Here is a 19,053-nt window from a genome sequence, read left to right as displayed (position 1 = left end):
CTAGTATTTTTATAATTAATTACGGTTCAGCGACCGCAAAAAAAGAAAGAAAAGGAAACTATAGTCAGTGACAAGATAAGTCATACACTTGACCCCGCCCCCACACGAGAATCGCTCCGCGCACGGGAATGTAGTGCGGCGCGGTCAAGTGAGGACCAGGGGAGAGAGAGAGAGGCGGCACTACATCGCGAAGCGGGGGCGTCGTGCAAAGGCTGGTCGCCAATCGCAGGAGCCTTCCACGGATGAGCGGGCGGTCCCAATTGTAGGACTTAAGTTGTCACTGACTATAAACGGTTGCTGGAAAGTTACGCGAACATCAACTATGTGGACACTACAGTTCCTGCAAACAACCAAGGGTAAGTCAACAGCAAGCAAACCGAACAACACCTATATCTACTGCCCGTACTGTGTACTTCACGTGATGAGTAACATCAAGATGGATAACACTAGAAGTTGACAGCAAGTCAGATCTTAGTGCAAGGCTTGCTTGTATGTGTGCCGCTGTAAGTGACAGTATAGTGCAAAACGCGAGAACCTAGTGCAAACATATATCCGACTGGCGGATTGCGTTAGTTGTTTTCGTGCAGCGCGGTGTGGTGGGAGTCCGGTGTGGGCTCAGTCTAGAAAGGAACGAAGCGCGAACGGGAGGACCGCGTGAGACCGCGGAAGCGTGAAACGCGACGCAGTGACGCGTCCGCAGTGACGCGTCCGTAGTGACGTGCATGAGCCAGTGCAATTTTTTTCTGCGCTACAACGCCAGCAGCAGAATTCGCCAGCGGAATTAGTTTACCTGCGCAGCTTTGACGTTCTGGCTTCTGCGGTATAGAAGGCTTCGCCTCATACTATGTGTTTATTTGTGGGTATTGCCGGCAGTCAGTTGACAGCCAGGGCAGGTAAAAGCAAGCAGGGTTCGAGGTGTAACCTCTACCCGAGAAACGTCATCATGACGTTGGTAGACAGACTGAAACCGAAACAAATCGGAAGGAGAGGGCTGGGTTCCACGAACGGGCACTGGTCCGCTGCCTCCCATTCAAAGAAAAGTAGGACCGAAGGTCGCGTCCCTTTCAGGGACCATCGTAATCCCCTCAAGACCGTGGCTTTCGGGCGCGGCCTTGTTCGCCTCTAGCTTCGAGCGTACCTCAACTCTGCCAAATTTGTGGCGCTGTCGAACACTATGGTATCACTTATTGACAAACAGGGCGGGGTCTATTGTTGGACATAAACGAAAACGGTCTAAGCGTGTTGCTCTCCTCCGCACGCAACTCAAGGTCTAACTCAACTGCTCACGCGCGGTGCACCTGCGCAATGCTATTTTGTGTCCGAAGTAATTTGGAAGTAACTCGTCCTTTTTTAAGTAACTCCGTAAGTGCGAGTTACATTTCAGGCTGAAGAACTTCGTTATTAGCTTAATTACATTTTTCACACGGTAACTTAACTCGTAAGGAGTTCTTTTTGACGGGTAACTTCTCAATCTACGAAAACAAGATATGCACAATGGTAACCATCAGCTAACAGCGGGATATGTACTAGTCAATGACAACTCTGGGGGGACTCCTTGATGAACCTTGATGAACCTTGGGGGACTCCTTGATGAACAGGATGCTGAGGGCTTTGGCCTTGGGACGTACGGACAGCGACAGTTCGGTCCGTAAGGAAGTCTTGGAGCCAGATGAAGAGCCGACCGGATACCCCAAACGAGCGCAAGGCGTGCAGCACACACATGTGCGAGACGGTATCATTTGCGCGCTTGATGTCGAGGAAAACCGATTGGGCACGAGCATGTTGGACTGTAGAGACTAGGTCGAGAACTGGATCCATGCAGCTTCGGTGGCGACGAAATCCAGCCATTTCTTGAGGGAACGCACGTTGTTTTTCGAGCCACCAGTCGAGACGATGCAAAACCATTATCTCCATCAGTTTTTCCATACAGCTTGTCAGGCTCACAGGGCGAAAGGACGATAGGGCATTTGGGGGCTTGTCTGGTTTCAAGAGGGGAACAACCAATGCCTCCTTCCAGGTAGCTGGTAAAGATCCTTGTTGCAAAGACGTATTACAGTGAACCCTCGTTAATATGACCCCCCTATAATCTGACATCGCGCTTTACGACCATATACTCCTGGGGAACAATTTAGTGAAACCTCTGCAAATGCCCCCCGTTAATACGACAATTCCGCATTATGACCAAAATTTTCGGGAACGACCATGGTCATAATAACGAGGGTTCACTGTATACACATGAAGGAGAGCTTGGAGTGACCGCCCGTCAAGGTTTCGCAGTGCGGCATAGGTGATTCTATCAGGCCCCGGGGACAAGCCGGCGTTCACAAGCTTCAACGCTGCCTTTAGCTCGATTAGTGTGAAGTGGCGGTCCATAACTTCCGGAGGACGGGGCCAGTCTTGGTGAAGTTCAGCCGTCAAGCTGTGGACAAAACTGCGGTGTAACGGTGTCGTCGAGGCAACCGCCGGTGTCGTTAGTACCACACAGAAGTCCGTCGCTAGCGTGTTTTCGTCTACACCCTTAACGATAGCCAAGGCCGCGAGAGGATTCTTTTGAGGGGGCGCCTCCTTCAGAGATCGGATTGTCCGCCAGATCTTCGTGGCCGGGCCAAACGGTGAAAGACGGTGACAAAACTTACGCCAACGCTTCCTGTCCTCTTTCTTAAGTTCTCGTGTTACTTTAGCTTTCATCCGGCGGTATTGGTAGAAGAAGAACAAAAACTCCATAGCCCTGGCTAAGTGGTGGTGGTGGGTGGTGAAAGGGCTTGCCGTTGTCGGCCTCACGTAGGTGGGCAACGTCACGACTGACGCCCTGGGGGAATGTGCGTCCTGGGCCGACTTCTAAGGGAACTGTGCCGACATATGTCTGAACGCGTCTGAGGAAAACCCAGGAAAAACCCCAGACAGCACAGCCGGCACCGGGATTCGAACCCGGGTACCTCCCAGTCTCGACGTGACATGGCGAGCACGCTAACCACTGAGCCACGGGAGCTGGTAGCCCTGGCTAATCTCCCTGCAACTCCATCACCTGCCCTGGCCAATCGCCCTTTGTGGCTATGGGCCACTGCCCTCCTGGCTGAAGAAGAAGAAGAAGAAGAAGAATCTCCCTGATGCCTAATGGCGATTCCCCATGGGAAAAAGTAGAAGAATAAGAAGAAGAGTTTCTACGTGCTGCTGTGTCACGCGACGCTAGTGGACGGCCGTTGTTCTGTTCCGGCTAGGAACACATCACGAACGAGAAGACAGGAAAGGATTCCCTTCCATTCTTATTCTTTTACTCATGGATTCCGCACTCAAGTCAATGCAAGGTAACGTACGCCTCGACGCATCGTTGAAAATACCTCAGCCGATTTCAGGAATCCCAAAGCACAGTTTAAATTCCCGGGTTCCAGCATACCCATACAATGCTAGGGTTGACTGCACCCTAGCAGGTGAGCATACTGCAGGGTGGTGCTGCTGAGGTGGCGGGAGGTGGTGATGGTGGTGGTGGTGGTGGTTAAGTCGGGTTAGGTCAGGTTGGCCTCTCTATGGCTTCTTCGGTGTGTGTGTGTGGGGGGGGGGGGGGCTGCGCCGGCACTAAATTAAGTGTTTTTTGAAGATGTTGGCTCAGTTTGTTCGTTATGTATTGTATATGGTTTTTTTGTTTGTGTATGCTCGTATTAGAATTTAGAAACTTGTCGTAAACACTGTCCGCTTCGGTTTATTCCCGACAGATAGACCTCTCCCTGTTTGCGAACAAATAACGTCATAGTGTTCGACAGCGCCACCAGTTTTGTAGAGTTAAACTACGCTGGAAGCTAGGGGGGCGAACAAAGTCGTGCCTGAAGGCCACGGTCTTGAGTGGATTACGATAGTCCCAGAAAGGGACGCGAACTTCAGTCCTATTTTCTGTCCATAGGAGGCAGCGAACAAGTGCCCATTCGTGGAATCCAGCCCTCCCCTTCCGATTGGCTTCGGTTTCAGTCCGTCTACCAACGTCATGATGACGTTTCTTTGGTAGAGGTCTGTTTAAAGGGACATTCGTAGAAGGGACACTCTGGCTTTCCGCTTTATTCCTAAAAAAAGAAAAAAATACAGTAGTCACGCAGCTATGGTATACCTCTAAAATTTAGATACGTTCCAACGTCACCGAAACTTTCCAGCAAAAGAAATATGGTCGTCACGATACGGATTGTACGCCTCGTATCCTGGGTCCTGGAGGCCCATGAGATCAGACGACTGTCTGCAATGATGGTCCAGGTCGCCGAATTGGTCGCGGGTGTTCCCGGGGAGCCTAATCGGGGCTTCGTTGTGGGCACCTCGGAGGTCCACGTGTTGCGGGCTGGAAAGGTGCCCAACCTTGAGCTCTTTAAGAGGGAAGACTGAAGCAGAAATCACACTGTGGCCAGCTAAGCCACGAGCACTAGCTCTTTGTGACCGAAACAGTGGCTGCTACGTGCTCCGTCTGCGGGGTCGCAAGTCGTAGCGTCTGGAAGCTGGTCCGAAATCGGTATCCATCGTTCCTCTCGTTCTTCAGCAGGGTACATGCAGCACGTCTATGTGCACTTAGAAACCAAGGAAGGGCGCCCTCAAAACGTAAAACGAAAACCGATCTTTCCTGGCTTGACTATGCTAAAGGCGTTTGCATGTCGCGCCTGTGTTGACGAATGCTGTCAGTTGTGCAAGTGATATTTTCCCGTTTCCTTGCATAGGGTCCAAACAGGGAACATCAACTGAGAGAACCAAGACAACAACTGGAGAAGACACCTCATTCAGGGGCGACATCGATAAATGTCACCGCTACGTATTGATCGTCCTTAATGTCATCGTCATATCATTCGGAACCGTCGTTACTGTAGGCTCCGTAAGTCTGCAAACTACATTCTATTTCGTGCAGGTTCCAACGGCAGCAGACGTACCGGGGCAGTCATGAATACGAAGTTTAACGCGATTTAGTTGCTCCAGCACTTGCTCCACCTTGATTTCTTGACATTTGACGTGCATCCACGTACAGTGTTTCTTGTGGTACGATAGATTTGAAGCATGTCAAAACTCGTGTCACAGGCTTTCCTCATTCCTAACTGCGGACCGCAGCCACTCCGAGGTAACGCAAAGCGCTGAGGCCGAACGCCCAAGCAACCTTTCCAAGCAAACCGTCCTTTAGATTAGTCTGAACGTTTCGTCTAACGTTTCGTCTAACGTTTCAGGCGAACAATCGAAGCGTTACATTACGTTAGGTCAAGTATTCTTGAATTATGCAAACGATCACTTTTGTTGTGTACGGTACAGTGCTACAGAGATCTACGTCCATCGACAAAAAAAAGAAAAAGAGAAAGAAAAAAGAGCAAAAGAGAGACGAAAAATTTGAGTTGAACGAAAGTCAACACCGTATGTTGCTGCTAATAAAAATGTAATCGTTTCTATGTGGGGCTTAACCATCAAGGATCAACCATCAAGGATAGCCATCAAGATCTAACGGTCCAGGATCTGATAGTGCTACATTTAGTCAATATTCTGACACAGAAATGAATCGCTTATCAACGAAGTAGTAACGCTGACTAACTCACATATCTCCCCTCACAGACGTTTTCATTGTTCGGCCGATGGGACGACGTCATTGTGGTTCCCGGTTCCTTACCGCTCACCATCGTAGTCAATCTCGAATTCCCTTTCATCGTCTTTGGCATTTTGTGCCTCGTGACTGGATGTTTTGGATTTTTTGGCACTGTACGAGAGAACAGTGGATTGTTGTCGGCATACTCGTGGCTGCTGTGTCTTCTCATGATGCTGAACATCATCTCTGGCTTGGGCTTGGTCGCGATTCCGATTGCAGCACCACAGGTGAGGTTGAAGATGCTGAATTCCGAATGACACTGGTGACTGAAGTCACGCTCAGTGGTTTTTAACAGCGTAACTGGAGCTTGACTGTGACTGACTTAAGAATACTACCGTAATTTCACGCGTATTAGCCGCGGCTTATGCGCGATTTGTTTTTCTCACTGGCGCTCTGCGGCTTATCCACCGGTGCAGCTTATCTGATGACTATTTTTTCCTGGCATTTTCCCGATACGCCGGTTTTAACGAAAGGGCCGACAGTGTCTCTGGAACAGCACCGCCCTGCCGATGCACGAACAGTGCGTAACAGGGACGGATCCACATTCGAGTAGATTGATCTTCCTGGTGCATTCCTCCAAGCAGCTTTAACGAAAGTGGTGACCACTGACCCATCAATCCATGAAAAACGCCCAACAAGGGCACAATCCGATCTTTGTAGAACTCTAGAGCTGACCTCTTTTGTTGTACACTATGGCGACCCTGAGTATGGACCACACGGTTTGTGACCTTCTCTATGGTCTCCTTTGTCGCGCAAATCAGTCTTCTCGTATTGACCCCGGCTTATCTGCGAGTGCGGCTTATCTGCCAGAAAATTTTCAAAACGTTGCTAAAAACGCGTCCTGTGGCTTATCTGCGGTGCGGCTGATACGCGTGAAAGTACGGTACATAATTATATGTCTGATTCCTTGTGAGGCTCGCGCGTAAAGTACAACATAGTAATTTAGTGCGTGACTACGGGATCATGTTCCAAAGCTGCTGGCTTCCCTGAAACACGAGCCAAACAGACTGGAAAAAGGTCATGCATCATTGCCGACACGTGTCTCAAGTTTGCCCCCTTAAGACTGAGAGTGTCAGTGAGGATGGTATCTCTAAAGATTTGAGGGCGTAGTGGGGATCGCCCTCTTTGTGAAGTCGAAGCTTGTACTGGCTTGCACGTTCCTGAAAAATCGTGAATACATTAATTGCTACTTGTTAACAATTCACGCGGCAATAAAATACAACACTACTATTCCTTCTCTCCAGATCGTCGAGAGACTCCTGAACATTCGCCTCGTCGAGTACTACAAGGATAATGACAAAGTCCGCTCAGTGGTGGACTACTTGCAGACCAACTTCGAATGCTGCGGTTTTACCCGGCGCGGCTACCGTGACTGGAACCGGAATATATATTTCAATTGCAGTCAAGATAACCCGAGCAGTGAACGCTGCAGCGTTCCCGAATCTTGCTGCATATTAGCGCAAGCCGAAGACATTGAAGCTGCCCTGAAGCACAAATACTGCTCCAGCGGAGTCTTGGCAATGGGAAAGACGCAAGCGTTTGCCGTAGTTTACAGCAGGAACTGCGTAGACGCGTCGATCGGTATAATACGAAGGAACACGTTGTTCCTGATAGCAGTCACCATAGTCGTGCAGTTCGCGTTGGTTATAGTGCAGTCGGTGGCCGAAGATGTATTGCGCGACTTGAAGGCCTTAAAGGAGGCATACGACAAGTACGAAAAGGCTTTGAAAAAGGGTCACAAGGACAAACTGTCCGCGGAGGAAGAAACCGTGAAAAAAGACGTGAAGAGCCTTCCAGAGTAAGTGATCTCTCTCTTCGATAACATGGGCCTCACATGAAATGCGAGCACGTGCAGGTAGTGTTGGGACTCGGGATATCCCGGATCCTAAAATCCCGGCTATTTCTGCGTTTCCAGCATTGGGGTGTAAGACTCGATCGAGTTAGATTTTGCCTTGCTAGTTGCCTTGGGTTCTTACAGAAATTGGTTGTCACTACTGTTCACTGATGATATAGCAAGATATATTTCCTTTGAGCAAGATACAGGGTGTCCAAGCAAAGTGTGAACAAAAGCCATTAAATAAACAAGTAGATGACACTAGACGTGTTTGAAATTCAAAATTACATATTAAGATGGCTTCTATGGCTGCACGCAGTGAAACATACTCATGGAACGATGCGACAGCACCAGAGGACACGTGTTTCGCCGTGTTTGCGGCACGTCAGCTCTGGGTAGCTGCGCATCGTTCGGAATTGGCAAACCAGGGGTCACTCAGCGAGTGATCTACACCTGGGAGGGTGACTGAGCACTCTTCAATGCCACAGTGCAAGCCAGTGAATTATAATGCAGGAAAAAAAAACATTAAATTAACAAGTAGATGACACTAGACGTGTTTGAAATTCAAAATTACATATTAAGATGGCTTCTATAGCTGCACGCAGTGAAACAGATAGTTATGGAACGATGCGACAGCACCAGAGGACACGTGTTTCGCCGTGTTTGCGGCTCGTCAGCTCTGGGTAGCTGTGCATCGTTCGGAATTGGCAAACCAGGGGTCACTCACCGAGTGATCTACACCTGGGAGGGTGACTGAGCACTCCTCAATGCCACAGTGCAAGCCAGTGAATTATAATGCAAAAAAAAAACATTAAATAAACAAGAAGATGACACTAGACGTGTTTGAAATTCAAAATTGCATATTAAGACGGCTTCTATGGCTGCACGCAGTGAAACATACTCACGGAACGATGCGACAGCACCAGAGGACTACTAGAGACTACTACCAGAGAACTACTAGTGTCATTTACTTGTTTATTTAATGGCTTTTTTTTTCCTGCATTATAATTGACTGGCTTGCTCTGTGGCATTGAGGAGTGCTCAGTCACCCTCCCAGGTGTAGATCGCTCGCTGAGTGACCCCTGGTTTGCCAATTCCGAACGATGCGCAGCTACCCAGAGCTGACGAGCCGCAAACACGGCGAAACACCTGTCCTTTGGTGCTGTCGCATCGTTCCATGAGTATCTATATATATATATATATATATATATCACTTTTTCCGAGAAGAAATCAATTGCATATAGCATATGCTGAACGGCACTCCGTAGGAGGGCATTAGCAAACTCCTAAGACAATGTCTTCAATAATTAACTTTTTAATTGTAACAGCTACAAAGTTGTCCCAATGAGAACATCTGTTCCTTTCGGTCACCTGATATCCTGGCCGTTTTCAGAACAAAAATCCGTTCGGTAGATCGTCGGCAAAAAATTCGTGAAGGAAAAGTTTTTTTCTTTATTTTCTTCATTGCGCATCTTCGGAGACGTGTATTTACTTCATCCCCAATGTGAGATCGGGAAAGAGCACACTATCGCCTCTTGCGTCCTGGAAAAAGATTAAAAGAAAACAGGAAATGCAACACAAGATAAGGGCAACCCCGATGGTAGCAGCTCATATCCTCCAAACGCCCATTTCCACCGATGCCCCCCCCCCCCCCCCAAATTAAGCAAAAGCTCATTTCCTCCGAAAAAATATTCGAAGGTTCTGGGCTTTCGGTTGATCTGGGCATGCGGGTGGCAGTGACCCATATCCCCCAAATGCTCTTTTCATCCAAGTGTCCAGAACCACCGAAAGCGAGATACATGAAAGGACACGCTTCTCCCGTTTAACAGGGAAGGGAGTAAGGGTGAGCGGTTCCTAAGCGCGTGAAAATCCTAAGTACAGCTCGAAGCAGAGTTAACTGGAACGCCACTTCGACTGGCGGAGCTAAAATCGGGGAGGAGCAACCGAGCAACCAGGAGCGGCCGATGGCCGATGGCGATTGACAAAGTTGTTCTAAACCACCATGCTTGCCAATTCTTCTGAGAGCTAAAAGAAAACGTACCAGAGTTGCCGCAGTGCCCAGTAACTTCTGAAAGTCGTCTGCTCACGCCGGTGCACTAGCGCGCGCAAAAGCAGACTATTTCTGTATCCTATCAGACTTACCCGCAGGGCGACGTGGCCGTTCTTATTGTTGCCAACACAGATCGCGGCATGCTCTACAATCTTTGTCAATTTAATTCAGTTATTTAATAACCGTGGCGTGTTTTGTCGGGTAAATTTGCGGTATTCCATTTTCAACAAAGGGCAATCGAATGGTACACTTTATGAGAGGGGCCGTCCCTTCAACAATGACAAGAAGGTCACGTCGCCAGCCACGAAGAACGCCAAGGAAGCATTATTGACCTACACTTGTTGAGATCGCACCTTTCACCACCTTTATTTTTCTCTCCCTCTCTCACGTACTATGAGAATCCAGACACTGACCGAACGTCGCGTGGACCAGGTTGATGACACCATCACTACCACCGCAGCAGAAGCCCCTCCGCAACTTCGACGGTCCACGAGGATCAGGAGAGTAGTAAAGAGGCAGTAGGGTGGAGGCAGAGCAATGTGACTGAGTTACAGTTACTCTCAAAAAGTAATTGAGTTACTTTCAAGTTACTTTTTGTTACAACATGGCTCACTTCCAAAATTTTTATTGTCAAAAGCTACGACTATACGTAGATACTTATACACACTGGATGCACACTCTAGTTCACTTAAGCTGGTAGTGCTAAAGGATTCGATGCTCGAAGCCCATCTCGCTTTTCGCCAGTATGTTGGCCGCAACAAGTCCTCCTGATGTGCCATGGAACGGTGGCAATGGCTAGAAGCCGTGTGACCGTACTAGGATGGATAAGTTTTGCATTTCGAGCAGGAAAAGGTTAGCGAAACAGCCACAGCACCAATTTACGGTATTGTTCTTGTGAATGGAACTGATTTATTCTCGTTGTTTTTGTTTTGTCAGTATTGCTGGTGAAAAAAAAATCGTCAATTTGTAGTGCTTATAATGCCGTTTTTAGTGCCTAGATCAGGATTTTTAAAGGCTTTTAGAGGCGCCAAAAACAACTTTTTTCCCGGGCTCTAGATATAATGAATGGCAATCGAGATATATCAGCACCTATAATGATACGTATGTTGGGGGCGAGCACATTCAACCTGTTTACTGAACTGTTTTGCAGGAAGTTCGTGGTCGACCTGGAGGAGTCGTTTAAAAAGCCCAAATATAAATCTGTCACCAAAGGGAAACTGCATTTGATCCAGCCCTGCAGGACTCCAGGAACACCTTTCGACAGGGCCATCAGCTGCGAAAACATACACGACGTAGCACGGTGTCGTGACGAACGTGTGAAGGTTTTCCTTTCCTGGGACTGTAGGAAGCACAGCGTATTCGACCCGAGCTGTGGGCATTGCGTCCGCAATGAACAGCTGAGATCACCGGGGACACCGCGCACGCCACACAGAGGGCACCACGTGGTCGACAGCCTTTAAGCATAGTTAAGGGCGTAGACACTTACCCATACTACTTGTATAAACGAATGCACGTGGTATTTTTAGAGGAAAATAACGAATACATGATGTATGTAAATATCTAAATACATGCATGCAGCGAGAAGTGGATAACAGTGGCGATGCGGGAATGCTTGCGAATGTGGAGCAGAGCGTAGGTGTACTCCTTTATTTGTAGCCGCGAGGAATATAGCGTGGGGAAGTCTGTCAAGGCGTCCTTCCGGAGTCACCACGCAAAATATGTTCGCTCTGCTATGTATTATAGCTGCTCAATTAAATTTCCAATACAGTCGGGGGGGGAAAAAAAGCAGCCGCGGACGGCAGACACCATCCTCGCGTGACGTGGAAAAGCCTCCCGCCTTTTATTTTTCTTGGGTCATGCACTGCTCTTTATACGTGCTTGATCTGTGCAGGCGTCACGTGCCGGAGACCACGTGATGTCAACTCTCCCTCGTTCTCGGATATGCTGTTTACACAAGACATTACCCATCTTTCTTTGAATATCGTACTGCCATCAGAATTTTCTAAAGGTCTGCCTTGCGCGCGTGTTCCTTTCGCAAGAGCTCATTTTATTCGTTGCAGAACACGTTGCAGCGAGAAAGGACCTTTTTCGCACACGTGTCTCCTCCTAGCGGCTCTCCAGCGAACCGCGCTCTGAGCGCGTCAAAACAAATCCACATGGGTAGCACAAAGGACCAAAACCGGAGTGGGACCGAAGAGCTCGCGCGGTTCGTGCGGTCTACCCACTGGTCCGCACTTCTGTCGTTCCCATACTGCGCCATCTAGGGAAGGTGGATATAACTCTCTCCTGCGCCTCAAGGTCATGCGCATGCGTATAGGTCGTTGCGAATAAGGTCCATTTGGGGGCTCCGCTCCGTGAAGAATGGAGGAAGGGGAGGTCGGGAAAACCAACGAGCCGCCTCGGAAGCTTCTCCGTATCGCGCTCGTGGCTCTGAAAGACAGACTCGGCTTTTTTTCAAATTCCGTGTTAACGCTGCGAAGCAACTGTGGTTATGAGCAGCGTACAGATGGGGAGAGAACAGCAGAGTGGGGGACAGGGCCTACTTCAGGGGGAACTGTGCCGACATTCGTCTGTAACGTCTTCGAAAAACCCAGAGAAAACCTCAGCACAGCACAGCCGGTAGTAGGATTCGAACCCTCCACCTCCCAGTCTTCAGCACGACCTTGGCTACCACCAATGAGCGGGAACAGACGGACCTGAGTAAGAGACAGAGTAGGGTAGCTAGGCAGAGCCGGCCCTGAGATTTTCGGTCTCTCGGGCCCGTCACGGGAACGTTCTGGCAGACGGCGGGGCATCGTACGCTATCACCTTTGCGTACGTAAGGAATAGACTACTTTAAAAAGATGCGCGCGCCACCAAGCGCGTGGCGCAAAGCAGCATGGGAACTTTGAGGGACACTGCTCTGTCGTCTGCTTCGGTTATGGTTTACCCCGGTTGACGCTGCTGCTGCGCACACCGGGAATGTTGTTGTTGTTGTTCTACCTCTGTCTCCGGGCGGCTCGTAATGCTCTAAATTCCCATGATCCCTTGCGTGCCACAGGTGTCGCCTGCTTTTGTAAAAATGCCCATGTAAAAAGCCCCATCCTACAGTTGGCGATACAAGGCCCATGCGCGGAGTTCTCTATTCGCGCTGCATTCACGGTGTTTGTTCACTCGTATCTAATAGAAGCGGACGTATAGGGTGAAGGATCTAAGACAATAGTCCTTTCCCTGTTTGTAAACAAATGACGTCATAGTGTTCGATAACGCTACAAATTTTGTAGAGTTGAACTACGCTCGAAGCTAGGGGGCGAAAAAGGTCGCGCCCGAAGGCCACAGTATTGAGGGGATTAAGATAATCACTGAAAGTCCCTACTTAGTGAATCTAACTGAAAGGGACGCGACATTCTGGCCTACTTTTCTTTCAATAGGAGGAAGCGAGCAAGTGCCCATTCATGGAACTCTGCCCTCCCCTTCCGATTTGTTTCCGTTTCAGTCTACCCGAGAAACGTCATCATGAGGCTGGTAGAGGTCTATTCAACGGTACCATTACAAGACGAACGCGATCATTATACTGAGCCCTCCTAGCCATTTTTTCATTATTATACTGAGGCTCTGAAATCTCAATCGATCGAGGAATGAACTACGAAAGCTTGTACCATATTTACTTCGAACGCCTACAGGAATTGCCTTTCGCATGCGTTGTGCCAGTGGTGCTATAGGAAGGCACAAGAAGCGTGGCTTACCTTGTTTCACGTTGGATGGAGAGCTTTGCTGAGACATTTCAGGCGGAGTCCCGGATGTTCCAACGGGCTGTAACCTTGGACCTAGCCAGAAATGGCGGGGCCCCCGCGGGAAATTGTCAGATTAGGAAAAAAGAGATGAAGCTTGGAACGTTCAGCACCCACTTGAACATGAAAATAAAGAACTTGTGAAAGCAAAGTGCCAACGATTAAAGATGAAAGTCACTGAAAAGGTTAACCAGCTGTAGGACTCGAACCCACATCTTCTGGATTGCCGGTCCAGGGCTCTACCAATTGAGCTAAGCTAACACACCTCCCCAGCGACTTCCAAGGGTGCGGCCAGTGTGTCAACTTCTAAGGGGTGAGGCAGTTGGTTTCAACGGGCCGTCGAACGTTGCAAACGCATATCTCTGAAGTAAAAAAAAAAAAAAAAAAAAAGAATTTACAAAATCAACAAAGTCTATTCTGCAACGCTTCAGAGTAAGCTTGATACCATCATTTGATGTTAACATACACAATAAAAAAGATGCCGAACCTGGGGTCTTGGACGTAAGTTTACTTTGTCTTACAGTTTCGTTTACAGTTTTCCACAGCCGAAGTTTATACGCTCCCATACCTTACCATCACATTGCCACGTTTTTAATACCATAGCTGACAGCTAAACAAAAGCATTACTGCGGCATTTATGACAAAATGTGTGGCACACAACGCTGCTGAAGTACAACAGGGTATATACTTACTGTTTACCGCACGAGCCTAACAAATGAAAGCCATACATGATATGACACAATGTACACGTATTGCGAATTCGTAAGACGAAGGTCGGCAACTGACGCACAAGCTGAAGCTAAGGAAGGCTACGATAGAAATGCAGAGCAAGCGAAGGTGAACCAGTAGAGAAAATCGATAGTGGAGCACGTTGCAACTGTGAACAAGATGTACTTTGCGTACAAATTCACAGCTGTGATAGGATATAGCAATGTTTGCCGGTGAGAGCACATTGTCCCCTACAGAGAAGCCTATACAGAGGACGTGTAGCCATAGGAGAAACAACGTACGATAGAAGTTGGACTTCTGGACTACTTTTAGAAGTTTTCACAGTTGTCGCAGGGTTCTCCGGCAGCAGCTATGCAACTCGGCATTATACGTATTCAAACACATTACGTCGCCCCATTCATATAGAAGGTTGCAGTGCTCCAGCAACCTCAAGCTCAAATGGAGCACCAGGGCGGGAAGGGGGGTAGAGGGCAACGATTAACACAAACGCACACACAAAAAAATGAAAGGGGTGGGGTCATTACTAGACGTTGAGCATAAATATGGGATGCAATTAAGCGCGCTGGTGATAATTTGGACCCTCCTATATAACGTGGAATTAAGGGTGGACAGCGGACGGACATCGTCAGAGTTATGTTGCGAGAGCTTTACGTGTCATTGTCGACAGGTATTCAAAGCTGAAACAACGGGCCACACGGGTCATACGGGTGCACGGGGAGGAAAGGCAAAGTGGTTGTAGGGTGTCTGGACAAATCACTGACGGTATGTATTATATTCTGTTGAGATTCTTTACGGAGAGTAGAGAGGCAAACGCCGATAAGCAATCGCTTCACTTCTCACTCGAAACGAAAGACGTGGCTTTAAATTATTAGAGACTGAGGCATTGCATTTGTGCTACATCACACGAAAAACGCTTTGGTCTCGGTGTTAAATCTTACTTAGCCGAATCATGCTCCCAGGGCTTGCACATCCACAGGGTCCCCTTACCTTGCAATGTGCAAGACATTATGCAAATTTTATTCCCTGTCTACTTTCACCGCTCCGCATCCAAAGGCGAACACCCAGCTACGACGGCATAACGCTATATAGCGCTCGCCCGTTCCTCAAAGCTGAGACTCTCGCCGCTTTTCGTATTGCGCTCACCTTTGCCCACCCAAGCGTACAAGGCCCACCATGCACTCGTAAGCCTTCCCAACCCGGCCCTGTGAACCATAGTGATTCAGCAAAAAGTGAGTAGGTGTTTTAGGCGTCGGCACGGGATTGCAGCGGTGAAGACGCGCAACGAAAGCTGAAACTGTCACAGGGAAGGAAGACATCGCTGGGTTTAGTGTGGTGCAGGGTGAACATAGTGTGAACAATGTGAACGTTCGCTATGGGCCTGTTGCTCTGTGCCAGGTGGCGCGAGTGAGCAGCAACATCAGCGCCCCAAATCATGCAACATTCCCCAGTTTAGCAGACGACGCGGCACTTTCAAGTACACGGTTTCGAGTTGTTCGCGCTTTTCAAGAAGTACCGCTTTTTCTGTTGATTTCCTACAGGTTTTGTAGCTTCCTTGGCACCATACCGTTTGACACACCATGCAAAACCCGCTGATGGAACTCCTTACTGTTGGGATCCGCGGCCGTTTGGGCCCGAAATGGCGCTGTGCAAACTTCACTGCAACAGCCCTATAATATCGGAAGTTCCCATCGTGGCCAACGCAGTTTGAACTGGTGGCAAAACCAGTACATAGGGCGACAACCGCAACGCGCCTAAGCTTCCACCCATTGCAACGCGCTTATGTCTACAGCTATCGAGATCAGAGCAAGTCTCGGACTTCGCGGGCCAGCGTTGTAATGGGTGGGCCAAGAGTTGTACAAGGTGCGTCCTCACTATGCCAATCGGCAAGGCCGACCGGCATATAGACATAGCCATAGACAAAGACAAAGACAGAGCCATAGACAAAGCACAGCGGGGAGAGCCGATCGGCCTTCCCCGATCGGCATACAGTGAGGATGGGGCGGCACGTTTTATCGTAAAATTCATCCCAATTGCTAAGCTTCCCAAGCAGCAAAATGTACTGAAAGTCGAGTGCAATAGGGGTGGACGGGTAGGTGGAAGGCCTTGAACAGACTGATGACACTAAAGAACATTGATAAGACCAGGGTGTCGAACCGCAAAAAATACGGGTTCGGTTCGGGTTCGGGTTCGCGTTGTTTTCATTACATTCCGGTTCAGTTCCGGTTCGGCCAGGCCAGAAATCGAACCGGTTCGCAAACCGGTTCGCAGCCCCGAACCGGTTCGCGAACCGGTTCAACGCTTCCGTTATATATGTTCCATAAAACTGCTTTTATCAGGAAATGCGTGACTAATAGCATACTGCTGTTGTCTGCATTGACGTCTCTAGCGGTGAGGTAGCCCTTTAGTGAGAGAAATGAGAAATGGATGAACACTTATTGCAACTAGAGTTCACGCTGTTGAAGCGGTGTAGTCCTGCTACTTTTTGTTCCCAAAATATATTTTTTCACACGCGCAGTGCCAGCAAGATACACTTAAAGGAAGCCTAATACGATGGACAGCGTAACACAGACGACAGTACTTGCCGGCACACTGCCTTCGCAGCGTGAATCGATCTGAAACCGTACTGAAGCATGTCGAAAATAAGCCTGCAAGCCTTACTCTGTCCGAGCTCACAGCAGTGTACTTGTTAATCCACAACACAACGGCAATGTGTCACGACGACACAACTGCGCTACCAATAAGCGGAACCACATTTACTTTTCAAAGCACGACCAATCAAACAGGCACCGTTCTGCGTACGCTCCTTCTCGAGTTCTCATGTTTCTGACTTGTTTAATTTGTGCTGCTCACGTGTAAAGGAAAATCTTGGGCGCTTATTTGATCACATATTTGTCCTGTAGAGCTATATAACTGGCCTACTCCATTCGTGTTTCATTCGTCCGCGTGGCACCTGGTCTCTGAAGAGTAGACGCCGCACCGCGTGCGTGGGGCGCTAGCCGCGGCACTCACAAGGACAACTGCGCTTCAACATGTTAAAAAGACGCTGAAAGTATACTTACTATACGTCGTCGTCTGACTGCTAGGTGAACATTTCTGAAATTTATGATACAGGCGCGTGATGATGATACCAATGTGTCTTCGTTCGGGGATAGAGAGGAACTCTTATGCTGACTCCTTTTATGCCCGAACCGTTCTGTTGCGAACCGGTTACCGCTATTATTTTTTACGGTTCTGCTCCGGTTCGGGTTCAACAGTGTCATGAAAATTTCGGTTCGGGTTCGGGTTCGGTTCCGGCAAAAATAACGGTTCGGGTTCGGGTTCGGTTCGATACCCTGGATAAGACACATACCGTCCACCCCTATTGCACTCGACTTTCAGTACATTGTGCTGCTTGGGTTACTACTGAAATAGGTGACACTACAGTGGTTATACTAAACACGATTGACGTCTTGGTCGTCGAAGTTACGATAAGGGACAATGCGATATATGAAGTAGATAACCTATCAAGACTACACTATGATTAGAAGAGAATGAACGTTACGTGTTATAGGCTACGTATTATAAGACCTGAGGAGTGATGTAAGGGTGTCACGGACGGCAAACATAGCCCGCAGGCCCAAAGGACAGTCCTGGCGCCTCTTTGGTCTCCTGCAAAGCGCAATTACAAGACAAGGCACGATCTGCGAAAAACAGCCAATTCGCGTGCAGCCGAGAATGTTCTCACGTCGGAATGAGACTGACGAAATTTTGGAATGGTGACTTTGCGGCGATTAAAATCTGTGGGGTACTATGAAATAGTTGTGTCCAGTGGTTATTCCTGAATCCCAAGCACGAAGGGGTGCTGGAAAAAATTCGGGAGGGGGTCATTATTATAGTTACGTCATTAGAGCTTAACATATCATTGCCGACATGTGTCTAAAGCTGAAATCGCAAGGGCACCCCCTGTAGGTGTTACACAGGTGAAGGTGTTACACAGATGTTAGGTGGATGTAGGGGAGGTCTGGATAAATCGCTGGTCGTGTCTATCCCGATAAAATCCAGCTAGCCCACCGACGAAATAAAAACTTCCTAGATACTCGACTAAAAAAAGAACTCTGAAGATATTCACCTGAATGACTTTGTATAGGGACCGTGGAGTAAAGTTTCGGAACTGAGAAAGCTGCCGCTCGCGAACGCTCACGAACGTGCAGCTGAAATCGGTAGTGATGAAAAGGCGATGCAGGCAGCGACCGGAGAGTTAAAATTCTTCTACTTTTGCGCTGTCGCCACTGTGTTTGGCGCACAGCTTGGAGAAGCGCGCGTCCCCTATACAGCGATAAGGGCCACGTGGCTATCGGACTAGGAATCAGTTAAGATTAGGTTTTATGGCACACACACAACGGAGGTCAGCAGTTTCTTACAGAAGGTGCGAGGAAAGAAGCCGTTTGGCGGAGGAAGAACTTATAACTCCGTCTGACCATCACCAGTGATCCACCGTAGGCAGAGCATAACTCCCGCGACGTCACTGTATAGCGTCCAAGGTACACACACATACAATGCATACAGCGAAGATGTCACCACACACACACACGGCACATCCAGCGCAGATCCACGTGGTGGCACACACAGAAGATAAATTGGTAATCCTGAAAAGGACCACGACTTTACCGAAAATTCCTTGTCCTCCTACTACTCCGTTGTTGAAGTTGAAGTTACGAAAAGACATTCGTCGAAAGTCTGAAACCGTGAAGCTTCTTTCTTTCTTTCTTTCTTTATTTTTTTTCATTGCCCGACAAGCATACGTGCACAATACGCCATGAAATTCTAGTCAAAAGCACCGTCAACCACCCAGTTCACAGATTGCCACACCCCTTTTAAGACATACAAGACGTTCGGGAATGACAAAAGAGAGCAACAACTTACCAGGAACTCGCCGAGAGAGGCCTCGGACGCGGCGCTTGATATACCGCATATACCCCGGGTGTTCCACGTCACGGAACCTCTGTAACAAATCACGATGATCGGCTAGTATTGCGACGTAAGTCGGCAGATGACGCAAAGTAAAGGCCTGTTCCGACATATAGCAGCGCGCTAGTATAGC

At 48.6% G+C, this 19,053-nt stretch overlaps 1 protein-coding gene across 1 annotated transcript; it reads left to right on the top strand.

Annotated features, from left to right (window-relative positions):
* Positions 1 to 3,123: 3,123 nt before the first annotated feature.
* LOC135398128 (tetraspanin-33-like) lies at positions 3,124 to 11,060 on the top strand. Its single transcript, XM_064629557.1, has 5 exons — positions 3,124 to 3,305; positions 4,689 to 4,840; positions 5,560 to 5,817; positions 6,835 to 7,388; positions 10,625 to 11,060. Exons 1-5 carry the CDS (start codon positions 3,278 to 3,280, stop codon positions 10,932 to 10,934), a joined length of 1,302 nt encoding a protein of 433 aa, XP_064485627.1. The 5' UTR covers positions 3,124 to 3,277; the 3' UTR covers positions 10,935 to 11,060.
* The last annotated feature ends 7,993 nt before the right edge of the window (positions 11,061 to 19,053 follow it).

The sequence above is a fragment of the Ornithodoros turicata genome, chromosome 6, assembly GCF_037126465.1.
Source record: "Ornithodoros turicata isolate Travis chromosome 6, ASM3712646v1, whole genome shotgun sequence".
Classification (NCBI taxonomy): Eukaryota; Metazoa; Arthropoda; class Arachnida; order Ixodida; family Argasidae; genus Ornithodoros; species Ornithodoros turicata.
The sequence above is the reverse complement of the archived record's forward strand: the minus strand, read 5'-3'. Positions and strand labels throughout refer to the sequence as shown.

What these genes read in the sequence shown, in the direction of transcription:
- LOC135398128 (XM_064629557.1), top strand. Translation starts at nt 3,278, where the DNA reads ATGGATTCCGCACTCAAGTCAATGCAAG. An exon ending in CCGTCGTTACTGTAGGCTCC is followed by an intron (nt 4,841 to 5,559) that starts GTAAGTCTGCAA and finishes CTCCCCTCACAG; the next exon opens with ACGTTTTCATTGTTCGGCCG. An exon ending in GACGTGAAGAGCCTTCCAGA is followed by an intron (nt 7,389 to 10,624) that starts GTAAGTGATCTC and finishes ACTGTTTTGCAG; the next exon opens with GAAGTTCGTGGTCGACCTGG.